The sequence below is a fragment of the Rhagoletis pomonella genome, unplaced genomic scaffold, assembly GCF_013731165.1.
Source record: "Rhagoletis pomonella isolate Grant_MI unplaced genomic scaffold, Rhpom_1.0 Rhpom_scaffold_00007, whole genome shotgun sequence".
Taxonomy (NCBI): domain Eukaryota; kingdom Metazoa; phylum Arthropoda; class Insecta; order Diptera; family Tephritidae; genus Rhagoletis; species Rhagoletis pomonella.
In genome coordinates this window covers 41,250,372-41,275,734 of record NW_023458561.1, presented here as the reverse complement: position 1 = coordinate 41,275,734, position 25,363 = coordinate 41,250,372, and the positions used below count along the sequence as shown (strand labels likewise).

The 25,363-nt window shown below is 35.4% G+C and overlaps 1 protein-coding gene across 3 annotated transcripts in view; it reads right to left on the bottom strand.

Annotated features, from left to right (window-relative positions):
- The window catches only part of LOC118742849, a 29,722-nt gene extending 9,965 nt beyond the window's left edge, over positions 1 to 19,757 (bottom strand). The window contains exons 1-3 of one of the 3 annotated variants that reach the window (XM_036475247.1): positions 19,076 to 19,757; positions 13,395 to 13,895; positions 1,414 to 2,411 (exon numbers count right to left, since the gene is read on the bottom strand). In XM_036475247.1, the coding sequence (XP_036331140.1) occupies positions 1,414 to 1,590 (177 nt within the window). In that variant the 5' untranslated portion in view covers positions 1,591 to 2,411; positions 13,395 to 13,895; positions 19,076 to 19,757. The remainder of the gene's footprint in view (positions 1 to 1,413; positions 2,412 to 13,394; positions 13,896 to 19,075) is intronic. The other 2 variants (XM_036475248.1, XM_036475249.1) reach the window with 2 other exon arrangements.
- Positions 19,758 to 25,363: the final 5,606 nt, after the last annotated feature.

Sequence of the window (25,363 nt, the reverse complement as noted above, 5' to 3'; positions counted from 1 at the left end):
TACGGTGACCGTCCGTCCTGTATTATACGAGACAGTACTCTTTTTTGACCAATGGTCCTGGCAATTAATTTATTTTATACGGGACGCCAAATGTTCTGTATTTCTTTTAATGTCCCGTGTTCGTTTCGTATTCGAGGTTCGGTATTTCGACGCCTTAAAAGCTCATTAAAATGGCATGCCTAAAAACCAGTTTTAAATTATGTTGGAATATGATCGTAACTTTCTCCATAAGCAGTTATTATTTTCTATTCTTAATGCCAGTGCTTCGAATCGAGGAACACATGCAGTACCAAAATATAAATTAGGATTCTACATTTTAGCAAGGTTCGGCTATTTTTCTTGCTGTTTCAGGGCCGATACATACTTATAGTATCATTTAAGAAGGTGTTAAGGTCCTTTAGCTTTTATGGAAAAAATTTAAAAAAATGTATTTTTTGTTCCGTATTCGGCTCGCATAAATATGGTCGCTCGGTTTTATCTGTCAAAATGAATTGTTAGATAAAACCCCATATCTGAACAATAAGTTGTATGGAGGCCGAAACTTGTAAGCTTTTTGTTAATAAAAAGTGAAAATAGTGCGAAATTTCATTTTCCTAGTGGAGGAGTTATAACGAAAAATCTCATATCTCAACAATCAGTTGTATAGGAGCTACGTACATATGTATGTATGTATATATTATAAGGGTCCAATTTTACGATTCCTACAAAGGACTAATACATTAGGCAAACAAATTTTAGTTAGTCGGATATCTCGAAAACTGAGGGACTAGATTGCGACAAACAGACATTCTGATTTAAGTATACATTTTCATTGGTTTATCTCTTCTTGTTGGTAGTTACAAACATCGGATCAAAGTTATAATATCATTTCATGTTCATAAAATCGACGTTCTTCCAGCAGACATGGAAAATATGTATTTGCGAAGCAGACATGTAAAAACTTTTAAGCTTTGTCGTTCTCATTATGTACATTTTCACTTATTCGTACAGCTGTGGGGCGCATCTAAAGCTAATTTTTGTCTTTCATATACGCTGACTATTAATTTGTTGTGTCTATTGTTGTTGTAATTTGCTGTTAATTCTTTGAGGCTGACACCTTAACAAACCGTTGTCAGCATTGTTCATTTCGCTAACGGAAATGTCAACAAAAACGACAGTGTGGCATAGATACTTACGTAGTTACGTTTAGATGTATGTAAGTATATTTAAAAGTTGCGAACACATAAACATGCTATTAGGGTGGTTCTTAAAATATCACAACCAAAATAAAAAGCTTTTAATTTTCGTGTGTCTTTATTTTAGAAAAAAAATAAATCGGTGCCACATACAAAATTTGGATGTTGATAGGTTTAAGGACCACCGTAATGTTTATAAATATAAAATTAAATACGATATATTGAATTTCTCACTTACCAATAGCAAACCAGCCGCCACACAGCAAATCATAAATAAATTGGCTTTTATAAAACGCTCCATTATTTGATCATTCCAAAAGTTTTGTATGCTATTTGTGTTGTTTTTCCTCTTGTGTTGTAGCTGCTGCTGCTGCTGCTGCTGCTGCGTTTCACCAAATGCCTTTTCATAATGCATTGTGAATGTTGTGTTTATTGTATTGCGTGCCAATATTTAGAAATAAAAAAAGTTAAATGCGCACAAAAAACATTTGTCTTGTTTGTCGTTAGAAAAACAAATGTATAGTAACAAAAAGAAGAACGGTTACACGATATCACAATGTCACGGCACCGGTCAACTAAATATGCTTCAATGTAACCAATTTTTTTTTTTTGAATGTATGAAATTCTTGGGTGTTGACTAAGTGACTTCGATTGTGTCGAGTCAATTTGCAACCAATTTGAGGTGAGTTGTCGAGTTCAATGCCGCTGCTGCCGCCGCCGCTGCCGAAACCAACTGCCACCACTTTTTTGATGGAATGAAGCTTGAGTGTTTGTTTTTGGAATTTACGAATTTTATTGCCGCTGTCATTTGCCCGGTTTGGTGATTGTGCGCTTATTCTTATGTTAAATTTGGCCAATATTGTAGTTTTTATGTACGTATGGTTGTATGTAAGTGGCTTTGTGATATTTGTATTTGTCACCAATAGCCGCTATTTCACCGGTCGAAATTTATGAATCGATTTTATGCTTGTTTTAGTTGTTAGTAAAAAAATCAATGCTTGTTTGTGTGAACTTCTCCTTTGACAATGAATTTAAAATCGCTTTTATTATTTTAGTACTTTCCTCTTTTGCTTTTTATCGCTTATTTTATGCTATATATATGTATTTTTTAAAGCTAAAAGAAGCGTTTTTATGCGTTAAGCTGCTTATGTCTCTATACATACTACATACGAGCGTATGTCGTATTTGTCTGTCTGTCGTTGTATTTGTCGCGCTTTCAATGTGCAGTTAGTTGTGCTGAAATGAAAATTTCCACCGTTTAATGTTTGAAGTTTATCAAATGGGCGTTTGGAATGGAATTGTTAGGATGAAGATACATATATAGTAAATGAGGAATGAGTTTATAAGTGTGTATGTATGTATGTATATTTATAAGTTTATGAAATTTTTTATCTGCTTTTTTGTACATGTACATATGTAGTATAAACATTAAATTACCCGCAATTTACAATATTTCGCTTCTCTCACACTGACTTTGCAAATTATTTAAACACAAAAGACTTTAGGCACGAACTCAGTGAGTTGAATTAAATTTTCAAGAGCAATGCTTAAACTTTTTATTGCCCTACTGACACACAGCGCGTTTTATGATAGTTTTTTTTTTGTCACACATTTCCGAATGCTTGTTTTTTTATTGAAATAGAGAGAAAGAGAGTTTCATGAGTGGTCAAATTAAGTGCATACTTTTTACCAGACAAGGACGGAATAAGGCAAAAAGTCGAATAAACTGTTTAGTGTTTGTGTGAAAACTGAGAAATTTTTGGCGCCAGCTATTCTTTCTTGATCCCTATTTCATCCAAGCATCGAACAGACATCGTACATAGTGCATACTCATAGTACATTCATAGTATGAAGTCGATTTTTTGAGTAAATTTAAAAATTAAATTGCTTGGAAATGTCAAGAGTTTTAAAAGTGCTTCTCAGCGGTTCTAAATTTACTAAATTTTTATGGTCTAGATTGTTTACCTATGTATAGTCTTTCGTAATACTTAATTGTATTTCAGTTACCATCGACCCATGGTTACAGTGCCTAGTCTTCCAAAGGTCTGATTGTCTGAATCTGACCGCCGATTTCATAGCCACTTCTTTGTGGTGAATACCGAAAGGTATGCTTCTTAATTTTCTGGCATTATATTGTTTGTTAAGTCCGGGCCACCAGATCAGTGCGCCATATGTTAGGATTGGTCTTATGATCGCGGTGTACATCCACATACCAAATTAAGGTTTTAGTCCACAGTTTCTGCTGAAGGTTATGTTACAAGTATAGTATGCAACGCAGGTATTCTACCGAAATACGAATTTCAGCATTAATTTTTCAATTAAATTTGCTATTCAGCAAGACCACAAGGTACATTGCGCTAGGGTTCTTTCAAGTATTTCTCTAAAAGTTTAATGGGCTGCAGCTGCTATTACAACATCATCGGCGTACGTCAGAACTTCAACACCCGCTCGGTAGAGTCGTCGCATTAGTAACAAAAAATTAACACTTTCTTTGAAACAATGAATATTTTCAATACAGACGCATTTCTTAATATCCAGCTAATTCGCAAATAAGCGGTATTTTTCGACATTTTGTCGATTTCAAGCCAATATTTGATCGACAATAAAGGAAGGTATTTTTAGAGGTATAAAACTTCGAAAACAATGAGATTACATAATTTCGAACTGAAAATTTACTATACTCAATAGAACAATGATTTAATGCTAAATATTAGTGTTTCAATACATATCATTTCGATCATAGGGACCGCGACTGGCTCGGATTTTGCGTATTCTTCAAGTCCAGTTTTCGACCACTTTTTCCTGCAGTCGGATTGTTGTCTTCCAATGTGTACAAAGTATCTGGTTTGTTGGCATCAAATCTAGAGGTGTTAAGTCGTATGCCCTCAGTGCCCACTTAACTGACATTAACGCATTTACCAACTCTTTTGCGTTTGTTTTTGTTTTATTTTAATTTGCGCAGTTTGAAACCGTTATTCATGATAAACTGGCAAACATAACTGAGCACATATCATTGTGACCAATTTGTATGTAATAGTTATCGGTAAACGGAACCCTAAAAACGACCTAATAGTGAAAAACAACAAAACTGCTGGAGCTGCAAAGACAAATTGCCAGCGCATACGCTTCTTGGCACCCACGTCACTATTGATAGGTACAGGTTTGAAAAAGTAGACAACTTCGTATATTAAGGAACTAGCAGTAACGCCAATAATAATGTCAGTTGTCAGTGATATTTCAGACTGACTCATTTTCCCTTCGAGGAATATAAGTCTTCCAGGTAAGAGGTAAACATTCTATGCAATAAAAAATTTTCAACGGAAATGATGCAATCGATTTCTTTCACAAATTGCAATTCAGTCCACAAATGCAGAGTAACGCACTGCCATATTTACACAAAGCATCAAATAAATATTTGAATTTGGCTATGCTTCAAAGTCAGTGTCTTGAGACTCAGCAATTTTCTACGCTAAAGTGCTTCTTGGGAGCGTTATCACCCACACTTAAAATAATCTAAGGCGTAATTCAGCTTCAAATCAATGCCAACCCCCTTTTATGCGTTGCATAATAACGCAGTCAAACCAATTTTGTACAATTTAAGCAAATTTAAAATTCTCAAAAAAGACAAGAACTAATTTCAGACATTGGAGCTCAAAGTTGCGTGGCGCAGCGTAGCGGCTTTATTAAGTCATTTTTTTAGTGTTATAACACCGTTTATTTGATGCTATGAATTCAACTTTTATACAAACATAAACTACGCGTATATAGTATTTAAACCAACAACATCAAAAATGCAAAAAATAATAATAAAATAAAATTTTGGAAGAAGCATCCAAGCAAATGTGTATGTATTTCCATATGGATCTATGTACGTAAGTAAATTTGAAGTAGTCACTTGAGAAGCCAACGACATGACAAGCCAAAAAAAAACACCTCCTCAAGTATGCGGGCTTACTATTATTTAATAGCATTAAAACGTCAAAATGCCAGTGAATCGCTTAACATTGAGCTTGTGTGATTGCTTGCGTGATTTATTGAAGAGCCTCCACTCGCTCAATTGAGTGGGTATTTAGGGGTGCAGCGTCAGTTATTGATGTTCGACTGCGAGTGCGATGACGTTAGTGAAAAAAAAATTTTAGTTGTATTCGCCTTTTTTTTACTTAAAGAGTATTTTTCAATTTATTAGTCATATTGATCGTACATTCTGATACATTAGCCGATTAGAGCGCTACTGGATTTGTTTTATAGCACGCGCCAAAATCAGGCAGACTTATGCTTGTAAGTAAAATAATTCTATGTTGGATAAGTAAACGGTGAATGGACAGTATTTACACAAAAAAAAATAACTGTTTAGTCATGTACAGGCACACATCTCCATATGTACATATGTGTGTGTGTATGTAGTATGTACCATTTATGTACATGTAAATAAAACCAATAACGTAATAAAGCAATCGTCCGTACATTGCAGACGAACGGATACCGCGTGACAACCGCAATATACCAACACCGGATATTGTTAAAGAATGTATAAATATGTACGCTCAAATGTTGGTTTTCGTATTTTATTATTATTGTTCTGGCCATACCTTCTTGAGTGCATACGTATATTTAGCCTTATGGTTATACGTTTGGCTCATTTCTTCGTACGTGCCCTACCGCCAATACTGTCATTTTTTGCAGTGAGGCATAATTGCAGTAAAGAACTCTACTGCATTTAAGTAAGAAATTAGCGACGTATACTTTTTGTTTTGCCGTTCGTTCTCTATTTTTCCCCTAGCTCTTTCAAGATTTTTGCAATCTTTCTTTAACTTGATTTTTGCTGCATATTGTTCTCTCGAGTTCGTTTCTTAAGTCTTTAGTTTCAGTCGCTTTATTGAATATTAATTTTTATAACTTTCATGATTTTTTTTTTACAGCCCTACCAGCGCTATAGTTCCACTCATATAATACATCAACACTGATACATATATATATATGTATGTATACGCTATCCTACTGTAACTTATTTTGAAGAACGGTGTTGCCTTTGGAGTTTACCTTTGTTTTCCTAAAAGTCGTTTTTCTCTTTTAATTTATGACACGTCATTTGATATTTAAAAATCATTATTATAAAACATTAATACATTTTAATAACTACTAGATATCTCGCAGTCATAGCTTTAAAAACAGAACCTAAAATTCAAAAACATTTGTTCTTTATTGAAGTGAAACTTCTTTGCGCTCTGTTAGGTGTAAATCCAAACATCGAGAAAACAAAAAAAAATTACAGAAAGAAGGCAGGAGTGGTTGGGCGCTGTTATGACTAACGACTAAGAATAAGGTTACGATTAAGATTCAAATTAAAAGTGAGATTAAAGTTAAGATTAAAATTAAGAATACGATTAAGTTAATGATCAAGATTAGGGTTGAGATTAAGATTGAGGTTAGGATTAAGATTGAGGTTAAGATTGGGATTAAGTAACATTAAGATTAAGATTGAGATTAATATTAAGATTACGATTAAGATTGGGATTAAGATTACGACAAATATTTAGATTAAGATTAATATTAATAAAAATTAAGATTAAGATAAATATTAAGGTTAATATAAAGATTAAGATTAAGATTACGATTAAGATTAGGATTAAAATTAAGATTAAGATTAATATTAAGATTATGATTAAGCTTAAGATTAAAATCAACATTGGAATTAAGATTAGGATTAAGATTAAGATTGACATTAAGATAATTGTTCATTATTTTGCAGAAAAATACTCATGTAATATGGTGGGCTATACTGGTATAGGAAAGAGGAAATTTCACTTGAGTCGCGCGTGGGATTCACGCACAATTTTTTGGATTTCAAAATCTTTATCTATATATGATTGTTGAAATACCACAAAAACTCTTGGTGCCAAATATGCATTAGCCAAAGAACAGGAGGAAAGCTTAAGAAAACAAGGTGCTACTCTATATTCCGTGGAAACCTTCAATAGACAATAAATAAAAAAAAATGATTGGCGCTCATATTTTTGTTAAGTCTTTGACTGAAATCTCCTTCAATTTGTGGTGTGTTTCTTGAATGTTGTTCCTCCCGGGAGCTTGAGATCAATGCACTCTGTATTAAATATCGAAGACAGAGGGAAACAAAGTTTGCCGATCGAAAAATAATGATTTTCAAGGATTCTATACCTTAAAAAGACGTCCTTTTCCCATATAAAATACGAGTACATGACAAACTTCGAGCGCTTTGAGCGACGTCGAAATATTTTTTGATAAAAAAAAACAAGGATATCTTTTTCGATATATAAAAATTTTCGTGGGTGAAAGCATTAAAATTCCGATTTTACTTTCTTTGGACCACCCTAATGTACATACAATCTTTCGGACTTGGAACTTTTACTTGACTTGGTCGTAGACGCAATGACGTTTCTTTATTTCGAAACCGCGCTGTGTTCTTGATTGGATTTTAGTCGAATTAGGATATATTTGGATGATAATTCAGAAATTTCTAAGAACCGCCTGGGAGTGTAGAAAAAAGTAAATCTTCCAGCTGTAAAATGTTGCACAGATTTTCCATTCAGAAATATTAAGTGAATTAGAGATTTCGTGAGCTCACGCACAGACTTGGCGGTAATTCCGAAAGTGCTACAATCTTATGCAGAACTAAGGCAAAAACTGCATATGGATATCATATTTACATACATATGTACTCGTACGTCTTTTACGCGTAGGAAGAAGGAAAAGAACTGTAGGTAAGTTACATTAATTTTTGGATCGGCTGAACTGTGAACGAAGGAGCCATGTTATCTATACCTAAACAGAAAATCTGACACATCCGAGGAGGTGGTCAACTAAACTTATCGTTTTCTCAGTTCTTGAGAACAAGATACTCTATTAGTAAACATTTCAGTTCATCTCGCTAAGATTCTTAATATTAATTTGATATTTGGTTTCGTAAAATAAGGAAAAGCCAACTGACCGTAATTAAAAATCGGAGTCCTGGATTAGTATGTAAGTAGAATTTAAACAAATTTGGCTTAGTGTTCAAGAGAATTTAGCAGCAAAAGTTATGCCTTAGAATTTGTACGGTTCTGATATTTATAGATATAAAAAATATTTCCAATATACTTAAGCCAAGACATACATAAGCGTCCTTCCTTGACAATTAACTGCAACTTTTTGCATATTTTATTACCTATGCCTTTCGCGCTTTTTCTTTCAACACGTTCCCCTTTTTGCGCATCGGCACTTTTACCATATACATACAAAATATTAATTATTTAACGTAATAAACCGCTGAAATTGATAATGCAATGCCGCAACTATAATGGCTTATATCCCAATACATATACATATTAATGGTGGAAAAATGTTAGCGGTAATGACGCGAGCAACGGCTACCACGCCGTAGACGTTTACCTCTTTGTTTGCGTACGATTTTGGTGCTGCGCTCTATGAACAACAGGCACTTTTGTTAATACTTATTATATGTGCATACATTGTTGTTGTTATGGGGCCGCCAATAATACGTATGTATGTATGTACATAGGCAGCGCTCATTTGTGCTGCTATTCTACTTGCCAATTGAAAAGAAAAACAACTGTAAATTTACTGTGGCAACATACTTTCCCCACCTCTTACGCCAGCCAATAGATTTCAATAGAACCGTTGGAATCAAAAGTGTGCAAGTGGTGGCAGACTATGGAAGTGGTTTATGAACAAAACACAAATACATACATATGTATCAATATCTACATACATACATATGTATGTATGCATATTTTATTCATATTAATTGAGCCTGTGTTTGTATCTCTACACATACGTATATATTGGTTTTAATATGCACGAATTGAGACAGTTGTTTGACTTATCGATTCGCGTCACTTAGCCTACAATTTGTGCATTTACATATATTCAAATTTTTACAGTTTTTACGTTACCGTTTTAATAGTAATCATTATTCAAATTAGTACGCTAGCCACTTGTACGGATATTTGTTTTTTATCTGAAATTGATTTAATTTCGAATCTAGTTTTATGAAAAGTTTAGTTGTAGTCTATGAAAATACTTGGAAGCGGCATAAAACTTTAGGATTATAAGATTTATATAAAATCAATCATTTAGTAGATTTGACAGTCACAGAGTGGTGTTGTCTAGAAATTTTGATCGAGAATGAGGGCAGTTCAGTAAAAGCTTTCCACACAACACCACTCTGTAACGGTGAAAATGGATAAATCTGTACAAATGTACAAATCGTGTGATTCCTGCTTAACAGTGGAATTATATCGTTAATACTGTTATTGTTACTTATAAGGAGAGCCCTTTTAAAGATAAAAATCCATACAGTTTTATTAGTTAACCACGTTAACCGAAGGGTTAAAAGTTTAAATTAGGAGACGGCAGAAGCTACAATGATTGGTGAGAGCAAGATCCAATTAATATTAAAACAAATAAAGAAATACTATATAAGTGTGGTGTTCGAGTGATATAAAATTTGGTGAAGGATGCAAATCATAAAAAAATGCAATATATAATGGATTTTTCAAATTTAGGGGTTAACATTTTTTTTTCGTTTTAAACAGTCTATAATATTAGTACATATAATAAAAAACACAACATTTTTGTCGGAATAAATCCATTGGATTTTGCATGTTTCTTTTTCGAAGAACACTATTATTGACCAATTATTTTAAGGTCAAGTAGTAATTGTGGCTCAATGGCAATATTTTTCCGTGAAAAGTAATTACATTAGCTTTCGAAACTATCTTGTTTCATATCAAAATGTTGCTTCTGTCGCAATTGCTATGATTAATTCGCATGGAGTATTAAAAAACAAACTGTGTGGCATGAAGTTAGCTCGAATATCTTATTTTTCAGTCGAGAAATGTAATTTTGAAATTTTCAAATTATTCAAAAACATATGACTCAAAACAAGAGATTTATAAAAATATAATTCATTTTTAACAATGTCTATCATACTTGGACATGCCCTTAAAAGTAAGCTAAATTCAATTTAATTGGTGATGTACTAAACCTACATACATAAGTATAGGTATAAACTCGTAAAACGATCATTTCAAATTATTTACGCACTCATTGTTAAGAAACAATTAATTACTGGCAGAAATAATTGAAATTTATCAGCGCTTTACCATCAATTAACATTGATAAACACAGTATTTAAAACATTGAAAGTGGAAATGGTTTGACGAAAAGAATTGCAAAAAAAAAAAATACATATCAAGGTAACAATGCTTCTTAGTTTTATAAGCAATTTTTTATACACATATTTCCGTAGAGATTCTCGTTGATTCTCTCCACAGACCGTTTCTATTGAAAAGGACACTCAGTAATGTTAGCTTCGGAGGCCATAGGGTTTCATCCTCTACCTCCTCAATAAAATCTCCATAACCGATATCGTGTTATGCCGAATCGGTTGCCGGACGACATTTGTCAGTCTAAAAGCCTCTGTGCGCTCTGAAACTAGCAGGCTTTAAATGGATGGATCAAACTCCGATTGGATGATCGATGGAGGTATTTACTCGAAACTCCCTTTGCCTAATTGCTGCAGGGTACATAGTGTGACTTTGAACACAGCATTTAGCTCCGTCCAAATTGAGATCAAACAAGCGAAACGTAATGCGGTACTGCTGGCGTATGCAGATGACATTGGTTGATCTAGCGGTGAACGGAAACAAAACAAATTACAACCAGGCAACTACTATGTCGAACAAATATGAGTATACTTTGTGTGCTTTCGCGGTATTCTACATAAGATCTATGACCCTATGAAGAAGATACAAATAACACCGATTACGCTGGCTAGGATATGGCGAATGTATGGTGTATGAGCTGCGGAGAAAATACTCATCTTTTCGGTACCCATCGGTGGACAATGAAAGCCAGGGTGACCACAAACACAAACTTTCCCACGACAGTCGGCTTTACATACATAACCGGAACGCCCCGTATTCATATCGACTATTACTCCAGCATCGTTTCCCAAGGACTTTTTGAGATTAAGTGAATATCAACAGAGATTGACGCCTAACATAACTTTGAGTAAAATTAACCTACCCTCAAAGATGATGACAATACCATAATTAAATAAGATTTCTATGATGGCATGTTGCAATTTCATAATCCGAGTGGGTAGCACAGAAAAAGAAATACAAGTAAACGCTTTAACTAATATACATACATACATACATGATCTATCTACATAGGTGTGGAGTGATGCGCCGGATGATGACAATGATGAGCTGCAGCGCTATGAGCCAATGACTGTTGAAAAATTGCGTGCGCCTTAATTTCAAATGCTAGTAACGTAATATTGGTACATATATGAATATGTAGTATACATACCATACATACGTACGTAAATATGTAAATGGAACAGAGGTGAGAAGTTGATGCGAGTTGTGTGCGCCTTGTAAATGCACGAGTTCAATGACAATGCTACTATTATAGTCTGAGGAAATTTTCTATTATACATATATTCATAGATACAAACAGTGCTGGCCCCTTGAATGGCGCCACTTTTAATCCTCAGTATCACAGTTTTCCTTCTGTTAATTTAATATTAAAATTTTTTTTTATAAAATATATAAATTATTCAATAACGGAGCCCATATTAATATGATTTTCAAAATTTAAAACATTTATCAAAATTTTTTAATTTTTTTTTATGAGTCTATAAATTTCAGAATAAATAGATCCCTATGGTAGAGAGTGTATTTGCCTATGCACCTCTCCCTTCTCCGTGAAAAGACCTCAAGCTCCAGGAGGAGGAAATGCAAAGATGTCACTTTGGCGGGAATCACGAAAGCGACAAAGATCTTAATCTATAGGGACCTGCAATTATTCTTAGCCGCACCTTGACGAAGACCTTCAGTTTTTTCAGTTTGGGATTTTCTTTTCCTGGCACTTAGTGGCATAATAAATCATACTGGTACCTAGCGCAAGTAACGGCTCTGGTCCTATCAGGGTCGATGAAGCAGCTATTCTGGCTAACTGATCAGCTTCCTCATTTGCTTTCTCTCAATACACTCCAGAACCAATGAGAATTTTACCTCAGAGGTTGAGAGATCCGCCTGACTATAAGTTAAGACTAGGATCCCCTCACTTCCTAAGATGGTTAATCTCTGCGCGCAAAGACTAATGGCAAACACTTCCGCTTGAAAGATGCTTAGGAAGGTTCCTAGGGGCACCGATAGCGGTATTCCAGGTCGCCTTGCTATATGTATAATCAACTTATAGGTTCTTTCAAAACTTACTACTCTAAGCATATCGCATCTGAGGAATAGATGCAGTGAAATCTGGGAGGCTAGCTTGTCCATGTTCCTGAATGATAAGGCCTTTATCTCCGCCGTCATACATATGTGTAAGTAGAAACTATAAAATACTGAGGATCAAAAAGGGGAGCTATTCAAGTGACCTGCACTGTGTATGCATATCTACGTGTACATATGTATATACTTATGTGTATAAGTATTGTATAAATACTACAAGGCTTGAGGCGTTAAAAGTAATACAGACACGCAATGAATGCCTGTTGACTGATAAAACGACGAAATTTATGAATAAAATATTTCAAATTATTTTAATTTTCATGGCACTGCAAACGAACTGAGCCATTAAGAAAAGTGCGCATAAATTTAATAAAGCAATTCGCAAGCGTTATCTGCTGCCTGCAATTTGCCAACCAACAATTTATTTATTGTGCGTTTTTACACATTTATGCATACATATTTTAGCTAACACTTGTATTTGTGCGTTTATTGTAATGCCAATAATAATGGTGGACGATTACGATTGCCAATAACTTTAGCATGAAAAGCGAAACAGAAACAGTGAACCGATTATGCGACGGTTTTATGATTACGCTTGTAATCGCGCGCCTGCGCAGCGGGAGAATTTTAATACTTTACACTGCACTTCATTTGATTCCGCTTATGGCTATATTACTATGTTTTATATTTTTTGCAATGACATTTTCGCGCGCATAATAAAGCATGAAAGAGCCTACTTTATAAAAATTAGTATATCAAAGCACACTGAGCTATTTGCATGCAAATAAATAATGCGAAATACGAAAAATGTTAGTTTGTATGTAAATGCATGATTTTACAGTTGTCTGAAGAAATGAATTAATGTAGTATTAATAATGTTCATATGTATATACATATGTATATTATGTTAAGTTTATGTGGAAAAAAAGTTACAAATTACCTTTCACTTTCGTTGTCGTACGTCACGGTTGCTGCAATGTGTCGTTGTAATATCTTCGTTATTGTTGTTGTTGCTTTTGTTATATGTATGTATTCGTATTTAGTTGCCCGCTCGTGTTGAGTGAGCACATTCCAAACGCTTCCCAGCGCTGAATGTTGACAGGAAAGTACAGCAGCTGTACCGCGCGTGGCGCCTAGGCTCTGGGATTTGTTGGCAACTGCAGTTGTAGATTTGTGTTTAACCAGAGTACCTTGCAATAAATGTACAAATGTACAAGTATGGCGCAAGCCAACAAAAATATGTCGTTTTTTGTTTTTGTTTGTTGCTTTTAATACATTAATGACTATTTTTCTGCAATTAATTTTTTATTGCTTTTGTTTTTGTCGCTGCTAGTGCCTAATGCCAGCGTTTTACTATCATTATTACCACTTTTATTGGAATTTGCACACACACACACACCCATGCATAATCGTTACTGCTTCACGGATATCACATTCGTTACTATAAAAATTTCCAATGAATTTAATTGTAGTTTTATGAGTTTTCTTTAAGTACTTGTAATTTTTTTTTTAATTTCATTTTACTTTTCAATGGCTAGTGGCATTAAAGATTTTTGTTTTACAACAACAACAAGTTAACAAGTTAAATTTGATAGAGAAAGGATTTCAGCCAATAAACAGATGGGTGAAGGTCGTGCCTTTGTCGGATCTTAGACTATACATAAGTACATGAAAGTTGTTTCCTTTTCAACCGACTTCACAAAAAGGAGAAAGGTTATCAATTCGTCGGAATATTTTTTTATTTTATGTATGTTACCGCATAACTGTGGACCACGTTAACCGATTTCTATAATGCTTTTTTTTAAAGGAAAGGTGTAACCTCACAGGTGGTCCCATATTAATGGTTTAAATCCGGTAATCGCATCATGAAGAAATTAACGATAATCTTACATTTTTTATATGAGAATTGAAGTCGGTTTTGTTTTTTGCATAAAAGTTACTTGTTCTTATTTTTTGCATATTTATTTCCGACTTATTTCGCAAGCTTGAACTTTTATTAAATTCAAGACATTCAAAATCGCCTTTTTTCTAGAGATAATTTTTAGTCCGAAATTTGGGTCCTATTCCAAATGCTTCGAAAGCCGCCCAGTCAGCGAACAAACAGCGTTGTCTATAGTGATTAACTTTGCGCTCCTGGGTAGGTTGGATCTTGTACTTGTACATACCCAGACTCCAGCGCAATAGTTGGTTGATTTTTTTTTAGGAAACTGGTCGGATTTGAAATTTGAAGGGCTAAAATATTTTTTTAATCAATAGTAAATATATTATATATTTTTTATGCAGATGCAATACCCGTACTTATGCATAGAACTTCTATAATTGCACCCCAGATCCCAGGTTTAGAAGGTGTAACTATCAGAAGATTTTTGAATAGCTCTGACATAGAAACCCAAAGAGACACGGAAGTGTAGTTAATAAAGAAAACCGACGGCGACACGTGGCCTTGTATCAATTGAAATACTTTAGACTCAGGTGTGTACGGCGAACTTTTTTTTTGGCTCGATCAAGGGTAAATAAACAAACCGCTTAAACAAATGTTCACCAATCAGATCTATTTCGATGAGTCAATCTCTTAACTTTACTCCAGCTCGGATTCATAACTCGACTTTCCAACTCCAGAAATCGCCTTCAAGTCTTCGCTGGCCTCCTCGTTTCCAGTTTCCCTCGAGCCGGAGCTTGTACTGACAGGCCTTTGATCTATCCTATTAAGTACTAATATGTTTTCTTAAGTTCGCGTTTGCCAAAGCCACCAAAAAGCGTGTTTTAAATACAGTATTATACAAATATTTGACTAAGTAAAGAAGCGCAATACGTAAACAAAATAATTTGTACCATAATTCTTTAAAAAGTAAACTTAAATGAAAATTTGCATGTGTATTGATTTCAATCTGGTTTTACTTATTTTTTTCTTGAATTTCTAGATTGTTTGCTTCAAAAATGTAAATCAAATCAATGTCAGGCGATGATAAACTTTCCGCATGAAGACTAAATCGTCCTGATACCGTATAAAAAAAAAAAAAAACCTGTCAAACAGCCAATTATCGCACTAAACTATTATCAACTTGGGACCAGTTAGTCGCTTGCTTTGCCCACTTTTATATTTTTAACTGTTATTGTTGTTTGTTTATCTTTTTTTATAAGCAAAAGTATATAGTGGTTGCAAGACTATTACAGGTATCAGCCGGTTTGCATGTAATACTCCTCCTACATACATATGTATATTCAAGCAATGCTATATATTAATATAGGTATGCAAAATATATAAGAACTGTGAACGTATGTACATGCATACATGTGTACCTACGTATCCATCGGTGAAGGTGTGTCAAACCACTCTGTATAATTTTTCCTTCGTAATTGTTGTCAACACAACAGCGTCTCGCGAATTATGTGAGTGGCGTAGACATTTTTTAACGCTTAGTCATAAGGGATCAATCATTCGAAATTCATATACGACTATACATATGTATGTATGTTAGGGCTGGTCAATTTTTGGTTACCATGTGCGTATTGCATATGAGTATTCGAAGAAAATGCAAAAGTTTTCACTGTTGCGCCCTCTGGTGGAAGTTTTAGGAAAATAATATATAGCATGTTTTTTTATACAACATTGAAGCACTTCTTTACCTGTGCTATACGCGCATAGTCGAAAAAATCATCTATACAAATTGACCCGCCCTAATGTACATTACGCGGTATCAAAAAAAAATGTGCCATACACTTTCGAATTAAAATATTTTTGAGGGTCAGTTTCGAAAATAAATTTGTTTTTTGGTCGAACGTAAGGGTCTCCTTTTTACATTTTTCGTCATATCTTCGCCATTAACAGTCGGATCCTAAAGTAGGATATATCAATTTTCTTGTCTCAAGGAGACATTTTTTTGTCCTAAAGTTCATCCACTTCAAGTACCGTGTTATAGTACTTACCCACCAGATCTTAGTTCTTGTCAGCCTGCCGTACCACCCTAATGTAAATAAATTAAAACTTGCTAAAAATCATTAAACTAAGGAAGTACTTCGATTCAAAGGCCATGTCGATTATATTTTTTATTTTTGCCTTTAAGGTGGTACGGTCTATGATACAATAAACATTGTGTCGAACGTTCGAAAATGATCTCGGATATCGAATATGCATATCGAATTAAAAACGAACTCATAACAACCTTAGATTTCCAACGTTCGTAGTAGATTGTAAATACACTCGAGATGGGTTCGAAAGAATGGTAACCATGGTAACAAGAGAGAAAGTGAAATCCAGCTCATTCTCAAAGTGAAATATAAGACAATCACCTCAATTCGAGAATAACGTTTTGGGACATAAACTACTTACATGAAAAACGAAAATTTTAGGTTATTTTAAATTGAGCCGAAATATTTTGACGAGATCCATATACAAAAATTTCAGAATTTTTGGAGAGGAAGAACCGATTATTCTTCCTATGCAGTGTGAATTAGTCTAATAGTATAATTTCAGCAACCGTATGCCCTGATATGCATATATGTATATTACCTGCGGGGAAATCTCACCCTCCCACTATAGAAAGTAGAATGAATGGATCAGTGAGGCTCTGCATACTACATCCACGGAAGGGAAGAAAGTGCTGCCAAAAACGTTGTCCTTAGACATAATAGTAAAACATAGTATAGCCTTTGGTGATGTAAAACTGCGAAAATTGTCCAACTGGAGAGCGAATCACTTTGGTCACACCGTTTGCGGGATAAACGGACTACAGCATGCCAATCACAAACATCCACAAAGGGTATAAAGTTGTGACCACGACGTTCCAGGAACTACTGACTATATTCGGTTCTACACTGATGGACCTAAATTGGACAAAAAGGTCGGAAGAGCCATGAAATTGGAACAACTCAGACTAAAAAGTCTTTCCGCGAACCAGGTCTTTTCCACACCTAGTTTAAGTGAAATAGGGCAAAAAGTAGCGCGGTTTGAGCCAAGTTGACAGGCCTGATCGAAGACCTGCAGGTGGGCAAAATATATGTTGTCCTCCCTCCCGCAAGGTCTAGGCTAAGTATTTACTACTTTCTCCGATCCGATTGGATTGCTGATAATTTGTGAAATTTGCTGACTGATCAATTCTCGTTGCGCAAACAACTGGCATACCAGTCAACCCCATTTGACCTTCCTGCCTTGAAGAGGATGAGACGGAGCACCAATTTGTGTGAGTATAGTGTAAATAAAATTTATTTGTGATGTGTGTCTATTAGTGCTGATAATTTTTCCGTCTTCTACGATCCCGGGATTTTCGAGATGTGAGTTTAAAACCTACTTTTTTTTATTTAAAGTGGCGTTTTTGTAATTTCCAAGATATGATTAATTCCAAAAATTATTTAAAAAAATGTAGAATTAAAATAGAAAAAAGAGGAAATTTCTTTAAAATTCAAAAATTTAAATTTTTTGCCGATAAGCAGAGTAGAAAAATATTGATTTTTAAGAATTCTATACCATTTATACGAAAAGTTACTTTTTCCCATATAAAAATACATGAAAAACTTTGAGTGCTTTGAGCGACCTCTAAATATTTGTTGATTTCAAAATAAAAAAATAGACGTATTCCTTTTTTTCGATATAGAACAATCCTAGGGGGTGAGAGCATAAAAATTCCGACTTTACTTTTTCACATGCATTTTTGGACCATCCTAATGTATATACGAAGTATTGGTGTATTTATTTAAATTCATGACAGCGTAAGTTGGGCGTTGTTGTCGTTTGAGCTGCTGACGGGATGACTTTACTGACTAACTGAGCTGTCTGCTGAGCGACGTGTCGGTTAGCTTATCCACCAAACTAACTGGCTAGCCAACTGACTGCCCAACTGCCTGCTCAAGTAGCTGAGTAGATTTTTAATAAGCAGTCACATTTTTTTCACGTTAAAAGAAATTAGTCTTGACGCTTTGACTGCAATTTGTTCAACGTTTTAATTTTGCAAATTTGTTTGCTAAGTTAATTTTTCTGTTGTTCTTATTGTTATCTTCGCGTACACTTGCACTGGTTTAATTAAGCATTTTAACTTTTGAACGCATTTTTTCCCATACACATATTCAAGTGGCATTGTTAATTGTTACTTTTATTATTGTTTTCTGTTACAAAGTCACACAGCAATTAGTTCAACTCAAAAAGAATAAAAAAGGTAAAAAGTTGCAAGGTAATATGCATAGTTTGAACTAAAAAAAAAGGCAAGCGCGCTGTAATTTGCCTCAACTAGAATTGAATTAATTTTTTTCATCTTTTTATTATTATTTTTTTTTTCTTATTTAAAATTTTATTTTATTTTTTCGTTCACACATTTTGTTCCACTTCTTTAGCCTTTCCTCATAGCCCCCGTTTTCGCTTTCTTTTCCCACCAATTAGCGCTTTAATTACTTTTTAATTATTTGTCACACATTCAACGAATTCGTTGTTTACCAGCGCTTGTCCACTCCACAGCGCATGCGTGCCACATACTTCTATGTACACATGCCACCTGCTCAACGATCAGCTCTAATTACAACACGCACTTAACATACAACATTAAAGCAAAGCAATAAAAAAAAAAAACATTTATTTTCCACACATCGCACACCACCACCACCACCACCGTCTGGTCTATTTATAGCAATTACCGCAAAGGCAACAGTTTATTTATGCTAATATCGTAAACATCTCACTGGTTTGTCTCGTTGTGTTAACAAGAATGTATCATCAGCACATCTTTAACTGTTTGCTCTGCTTCGACACTCGCAAAACGTTAGAATACATACATATGTACATGTAGTACAAGCATATAACAGGTATGTATGTATGTATGTACACAAATGAATGCCGGCACTAGCTACACACCACCGTTAAGCGAAAAGTGAAAACGAACGAAAGACTTAAGCAACGAACTTGCGCGTTTGCCTGCCTCACAGCTAGTACGTCGGTTGCTTGCTCGCTTGATTGCTTGCCAAAACGCTGTCCGTGACTACTCGTTTGTACGTATGCTCACCACGCCAAACGCTTTGCAACTGATTGCGCTCGCATGCGCAGAAGCATTGGCGACTATAGTTGCTAGCGGCTATATGGTTTCGGGCGTTTCAGCGTTGAACTTTCGGCTTTGGATATTAATTTCAGAGTGTGTATAGTTGGCATGAGTTTGGGAGAGTAAAATTGTAGGCTTTCATTGTTTAATGAAGCAGCTGTCGTCAGTATTTCGTATCGAAGAAATCGCTCTACATTTGCTCACCGGTTTGTTTCACTCGCAGCGGTAAAATGCTAGAAACAGTAGTGTATTTTAGATAAGGTCTACTGAAACTTTGAACTTGATTCTTCTTTCTTCAATACCTACATATGCATAGCAAAGCGACAGATGACTTTCGCTTACCTGAAGGAAGTATAAATTTTAGGCCGACCTTCGGCTTCAATTTATGGCAAGCCTTTTCGTCTCAAAATTATGTTCTGAATTGAAGCGTTGGATTCCCAGTTATGACCACTGTTAGAAAAGACTTTTTCGGTCATTCGAGGCTTCATGTGTCAGGTATCCAGCTAACCTAAGGATTATTGTAGGAGCTGACATTGCGGTTGGGGGAAGTAGGAAAGACCCCAAATGTGTATGTAGTTAGTTAGTTAATTGATTGAGTAAAAACAGAAATACAGGACATCGCGACCCACAAGATCTTTTGTATGCCTTTGATAAGTTCCCAACTCTGACAACTCAACATAATATCAGACTCCCTAATAAAATCTAACAATGACTTGGTAGGCGAATTCCTGATACTTATGAGTTCGGCAATAACACAGAATGTGCTCCGGCTCAAGACATAGACGGCATTCCGTCTCCGTGGCCAGGCCGATTCGGTGCTTGTGAGATCACATATGGTTGTGAACAATTAGCTAACCAGTAAGAAACGTGATATTCAAAAAAGTATGTCTTTCCTAACAGAAGCATATAAAAAAAGCCTAGCCCGTCTAGTTCAAACTGCCGCTCCCAAACACTTACAGCGTTCTGAGGTTACACACTCTGTAACTCGAAGTCTGAAGTAGGACCAATTGAGTCCGCAGAGCGACTCCGGCCCAACAAGGACAGATGATGGGCCTTTCCTAACCAGTTCGCCAGCGACCCGTTACCTTCAATCCAGTAGTGTCCTAGTAACTAACCAGCGTAAATGTGCCGTGTTTCCCGCTGCCAAGTGTATTAGAGAGTCAAAGCGCTCCCGAAGTGGCCTGCAGGTAATCATCCGATTGGATAGGACCCTGATGGCCACCAGCTGTCTGAAAATTCTGAAATTCCTAGACGCCTTTAAAACGCTTATGGGCGGAGTACCCATTGCAATGGTAAGTTTTTTGCCCTCCATCTTTGAGCCGTCTATATACCATTTTATACATCTAGTACTTTGGCCTGGAATTTTCTTCTAAAGCAGACTTCTTTTAACATGGATTCATAGAACCGGCACCTTCCCAACCCTAACGAATTCTGTGGCCGTGTATGTAGAGCCAACCTTTGCAAATTTTTTAAACGAGAAATTAAAGTTTTTTGCAACGATTAAAGCGGAGGCGGTCTAGGGAACACCTTAGGCTCTCAAATCCGCTACTATAAATTCTGATGGGTGTACAATTTACACGACACTGCCGAATTGGGTTTCACGCGATGAGGCTTAACATCACACCGGATCCTCACTTTCTTTTAACCGTTTTAAGACCAAGGGACACATTTTTTTTATTGCGACAAACATCATAATCATATAGTGTGCCTGCTATCCAGTTTACATTTACTGTTGTTTATCTTAATGGTGCGTGCGAAAAAAAAAACCAAAATTGCTAAATATTATTTCCCAAAACAAGTGCACGGTGGTTAAATCATTGTACATACTTATTGTTTTTCTTTTCGCCGTAATATTATACAGCTTTTTTTTGTATTGCATAAACCGTTAATTTCAATTCCAATAAAATTATCTGCTTGCGTGTGAATTAAAATTTATTCGAACCCATTGCACATTCTTTGAGTCGTAAAAAGTGTAAACAAAAATGTGTACAATTCCGTTTCTTATCTTGCGAGTATAATATTTTTAGCGAATCTTGTGCTTTTAATTCAACGGTTAACACGCAATAAAGTCGGAATGTTGGCGGGTGGTGGTCGAAGGCAGCAGAGGCGTTTTAAATGTACGTTGCTTTGTAGTGGACAATGCGAGCGCCTTCCGACACTCTTATATTTTTTTTTCCTTATTGAATTTAGACGACTCGTGAGAATCTGCCGCCTCTTGGTCGAATTCTTTTGTTTTACTTATACAAAGTATTTGCATATATGTAGATATCTGAGTATTGAATGGAATGGAAGGCATGCTATGACATATATTTATGCTTTAATTTATGGCTTCACTGCTGCCCCCATTTCTATAAAAAAAAAAGTATAATTCATTCGTAGGTTTGCATACACTGGTATATACACACATACATAGGTAAGGTGTGGAAATTTTGGGAACGAAAAAAAAAGAAAAGCCCCATAACGCAAACTGAGGTATTGTTGCAGATTAAAATTTGTCTTTTTTGGAAAACAAAAAACAAAACATAACACATTCAAATAGATAGTGAATTTTAGACTCCCAGGCAGGGTTGCCATCAGACGAATGAAAAAATCTACAGAAATGGTATAATTTCAACCTAAATTATACACAAAAATTTTGAGATTATAAATTATACAAGCATTATCCTTTGGCTTAATTTGAATAAATGCGGCTGCAAGCCCGCATTGCTCTGAGGAATTAATAATTTCTTCCAATAAGACTCGACATTTAAATTAGGAACCAGATGTAGTTCTACATAATTTAAAATTGCGTGACTTCGCAACTCATTATCTTGGACCCTTGCCAATTTGAATTCAAAGCGAATTGGAGTGAAATTTACTCGGAAGTGATTTGCAAAACCTGCCTGAATAAAAATGAATGGAAATGTATCCCTTTAAAACGAGCCAGCTGCAAAGCCTCCGCATAATGACGGTCCAAAATTTTTGAAATATTGAATAGTTCATCGCCAAAGTCGACTGCTATACAATTATATCGTCGCTACCATCTCAAATTATCGAATGTGCAAAAATGCCTTTTCAATTATGATACCTTGCGCATGCGCTTAGAATGATACGCAAGTTGGCAAATCGTTCAATATCGAGCCTTCTTTAGGCTTTAACAAAGTGTCAAATTCTACACCTTTTCCTAATGACAACAACATTTTTTACAACAGTTTTTTCGCTCTCCTGAAAAGTGCCATTTTTCACATTCGATAGTTTGACATGATAATTCTCGTTCAACGCGTACATCTTTTGGTGGGCCTCAAAACTTTTTGAATTGCAACATTGAAGTATTCTTGAAATTCTTTTAGCTTTTCTATGAACATAACTTCTGCTAAAATATGCACCAATCTTTTGTAGCAAATCTTCGATATGCATAGGCAATTTCAAGCATCTTTGGAAGCTACAATATGAGTTGTGTACCCAGAGCACTTCATTGTTACGATATTTGGTTTTTGCGGTTTTAAAAGTACTATGTACAATAGAATTAAATTTGCCAAGCATGACATTTGGAGTATCTGCAAAAAAACCTTTGAAATGCATGGGAGACTTTGAGCGACCTCTAAATATGTTTTTTAAGGAGTATTTTTTTCGACAAAGAACAATCGTAGGAGGTGAGAGCATTGAACATTTCGACTTTAATTTCTCACCTGCATTTTTTGACCAGCCTATTCTTCATATCATTAATTACAAGCCCGACATAGACAGTGCGATTGATATTAATTTTAAGTAAACTGAAGCTTTGATCACCAAGAACGCGTTACAACATTGACGTCAAACTGGGTTGGTTGCAATTTCGTATTGCCTATTTTATACTTGGCGCTTTAAATTCATTATTCTGTTACAAAAATGAGATGACTCAAAATAGACAAAGATAGAGATAAAAATATTTTATACAAAAATTATACATACCTTTGTAAAATTATACTAATTTCGTATAATTATACGGAAAGTGGCAACACTGCTCCCAGGATTAGATAAGACATTTCGAGTCGAATTTCATTCGATCATGGGCACCGTTATTCGGGGCTAGACCAATTTGGTCGTTAGCAGGTGATGTTCAGATAGAGCAGCGCTTTGCAAAATGAGCGCGTTACCTCCCTGTGAAAGCCGGGAGCAGGCATATCGCTTTAAACGGGGTTCCATAAAATAGACAAAATCTTTGTTAATGTAACGACTGTGGCTAGGTAATCGCATGCGCCGTCTTAGGTTAGGTTAGGTTAATGTGGCAGTCAGTTCAAATGACCAACTCACTTAGAACTTGCAGGTCTATTGTGATACCACTGTCAAACACGAGAGCCTCAGTGACTATTTTCATGGAACCATTTTAAAGCCCTTACGAAGCGTAGGAATGGTTTTATTCCGTTCCGTTCCGTAATAGAGCTAAAGAAGTATTTGCCTAAACAATCTGCTCAGGGCCCGAATCACGGCACTCGATATCGAACGTAACTCGCATCGAAATTTTTAATTTGAGATCGATAGCGATGCGCTTGGAAACTCTGCAACTTGAAGACGACGTTAATATCATTTAGAGCTGCAAGGCGTTCCTGTGCAGCCTTTAACTTAGGTATTACCACATTCATTGCTTTTATAACCGTCTGGCTATCCCAGAAGATTTTTATCGTAGACTTCGTTACGGCATGTTTATTAAGGTACACAGGCAACTTCTTCATAGCTAGAACTTCTGTCTGAGAAAAGATGCAGTGGTCCGGAATTCAGACGGATAATTAAAATACGGAGAAAACTCCTGTTTAGCCTAGATCCATCAGGGTAGAAATTGATCCATGGCCTTGGTGTTTGCCACTCTATTCTTGACAGAATGTTCGCTCTAAAGCGCCTGTCGAAGGCGGTAGTTGGAGCGGAGTAGTTGATTTCTTGGTTATAGCTAGCCAGATGGTTAAGTATAGAAGTATCGTAAGACTAGATTCAGAGTTAAAATACCTGTTAAAATTTTTAATTTTTTCTTCGGAAGGTTACTAAACTTTTACATCGTTTCTAATTGTAAACCTCGTCAAAAGAATTTTTGCCTGAGCTGCCAAGAGACTTTGTTCCAGATAAGTTTTTGGTATACTTGGAGCATTGGTGCAATGGTACAATGCCCCCTATGACATCGGTAAGAATCTGCTTGGTAGATTGGTCCTTCGATAATAATTTTTCTTTTAAATTCTTTTTACTCTCAACCAATATAATACCTTTTCCATGTTGAACCTTATCAGGTTTTCCGAGTGGAGACCAGCGTCCGCATCTTTAAAGCGTCAATGTAGATTATCATTGGTATGATCGTATGCGCGTTATGTGCTCCTGGAGTGGAATAGAGCTAAATTTTGGTGGCATCTTTTCAGTAGGGATCAAAATGGACTGCGGAGTACCAATAACAAATAAATACAAGGCTAGCAGATTCTAGCAGCTGGAACTTATTTTAATAGTTTGCCCAGGGTTTAATGAACGTTTAAATCCCAATAGCTCCTTGGCGCAAGTTGGTTTTTCTCACAATCGGCCAAAATTTTATAGGCGGTTTCAGCGGACAACAAGAAGATGATCGAACGTGGAAATCAATTAAAGTTGCTTCAGAATCAGACACTGGTGGTCTACTGGCGCAGAAACCACATCTCGAAACCTAACCTAAAAATTTTAGCGACATTTTTTTCAAAATTTTATTTTTTGCAGAAATGCACCTAAATACTCTAAGAGCATTTCCGTATAAGAAATAAAATTTTGGAAAAAAATTTCGCCTACGTTATTTTTCATCGTAAGGTCTCGATATGCAATTTAAATAAAAATCGTATCTGTAATTTTATGTTACTTCAATTTCACGCTTTATGTTCTGATACACTTCAAAATCAATTACTAAAAATTCATTTGTATAAAAATC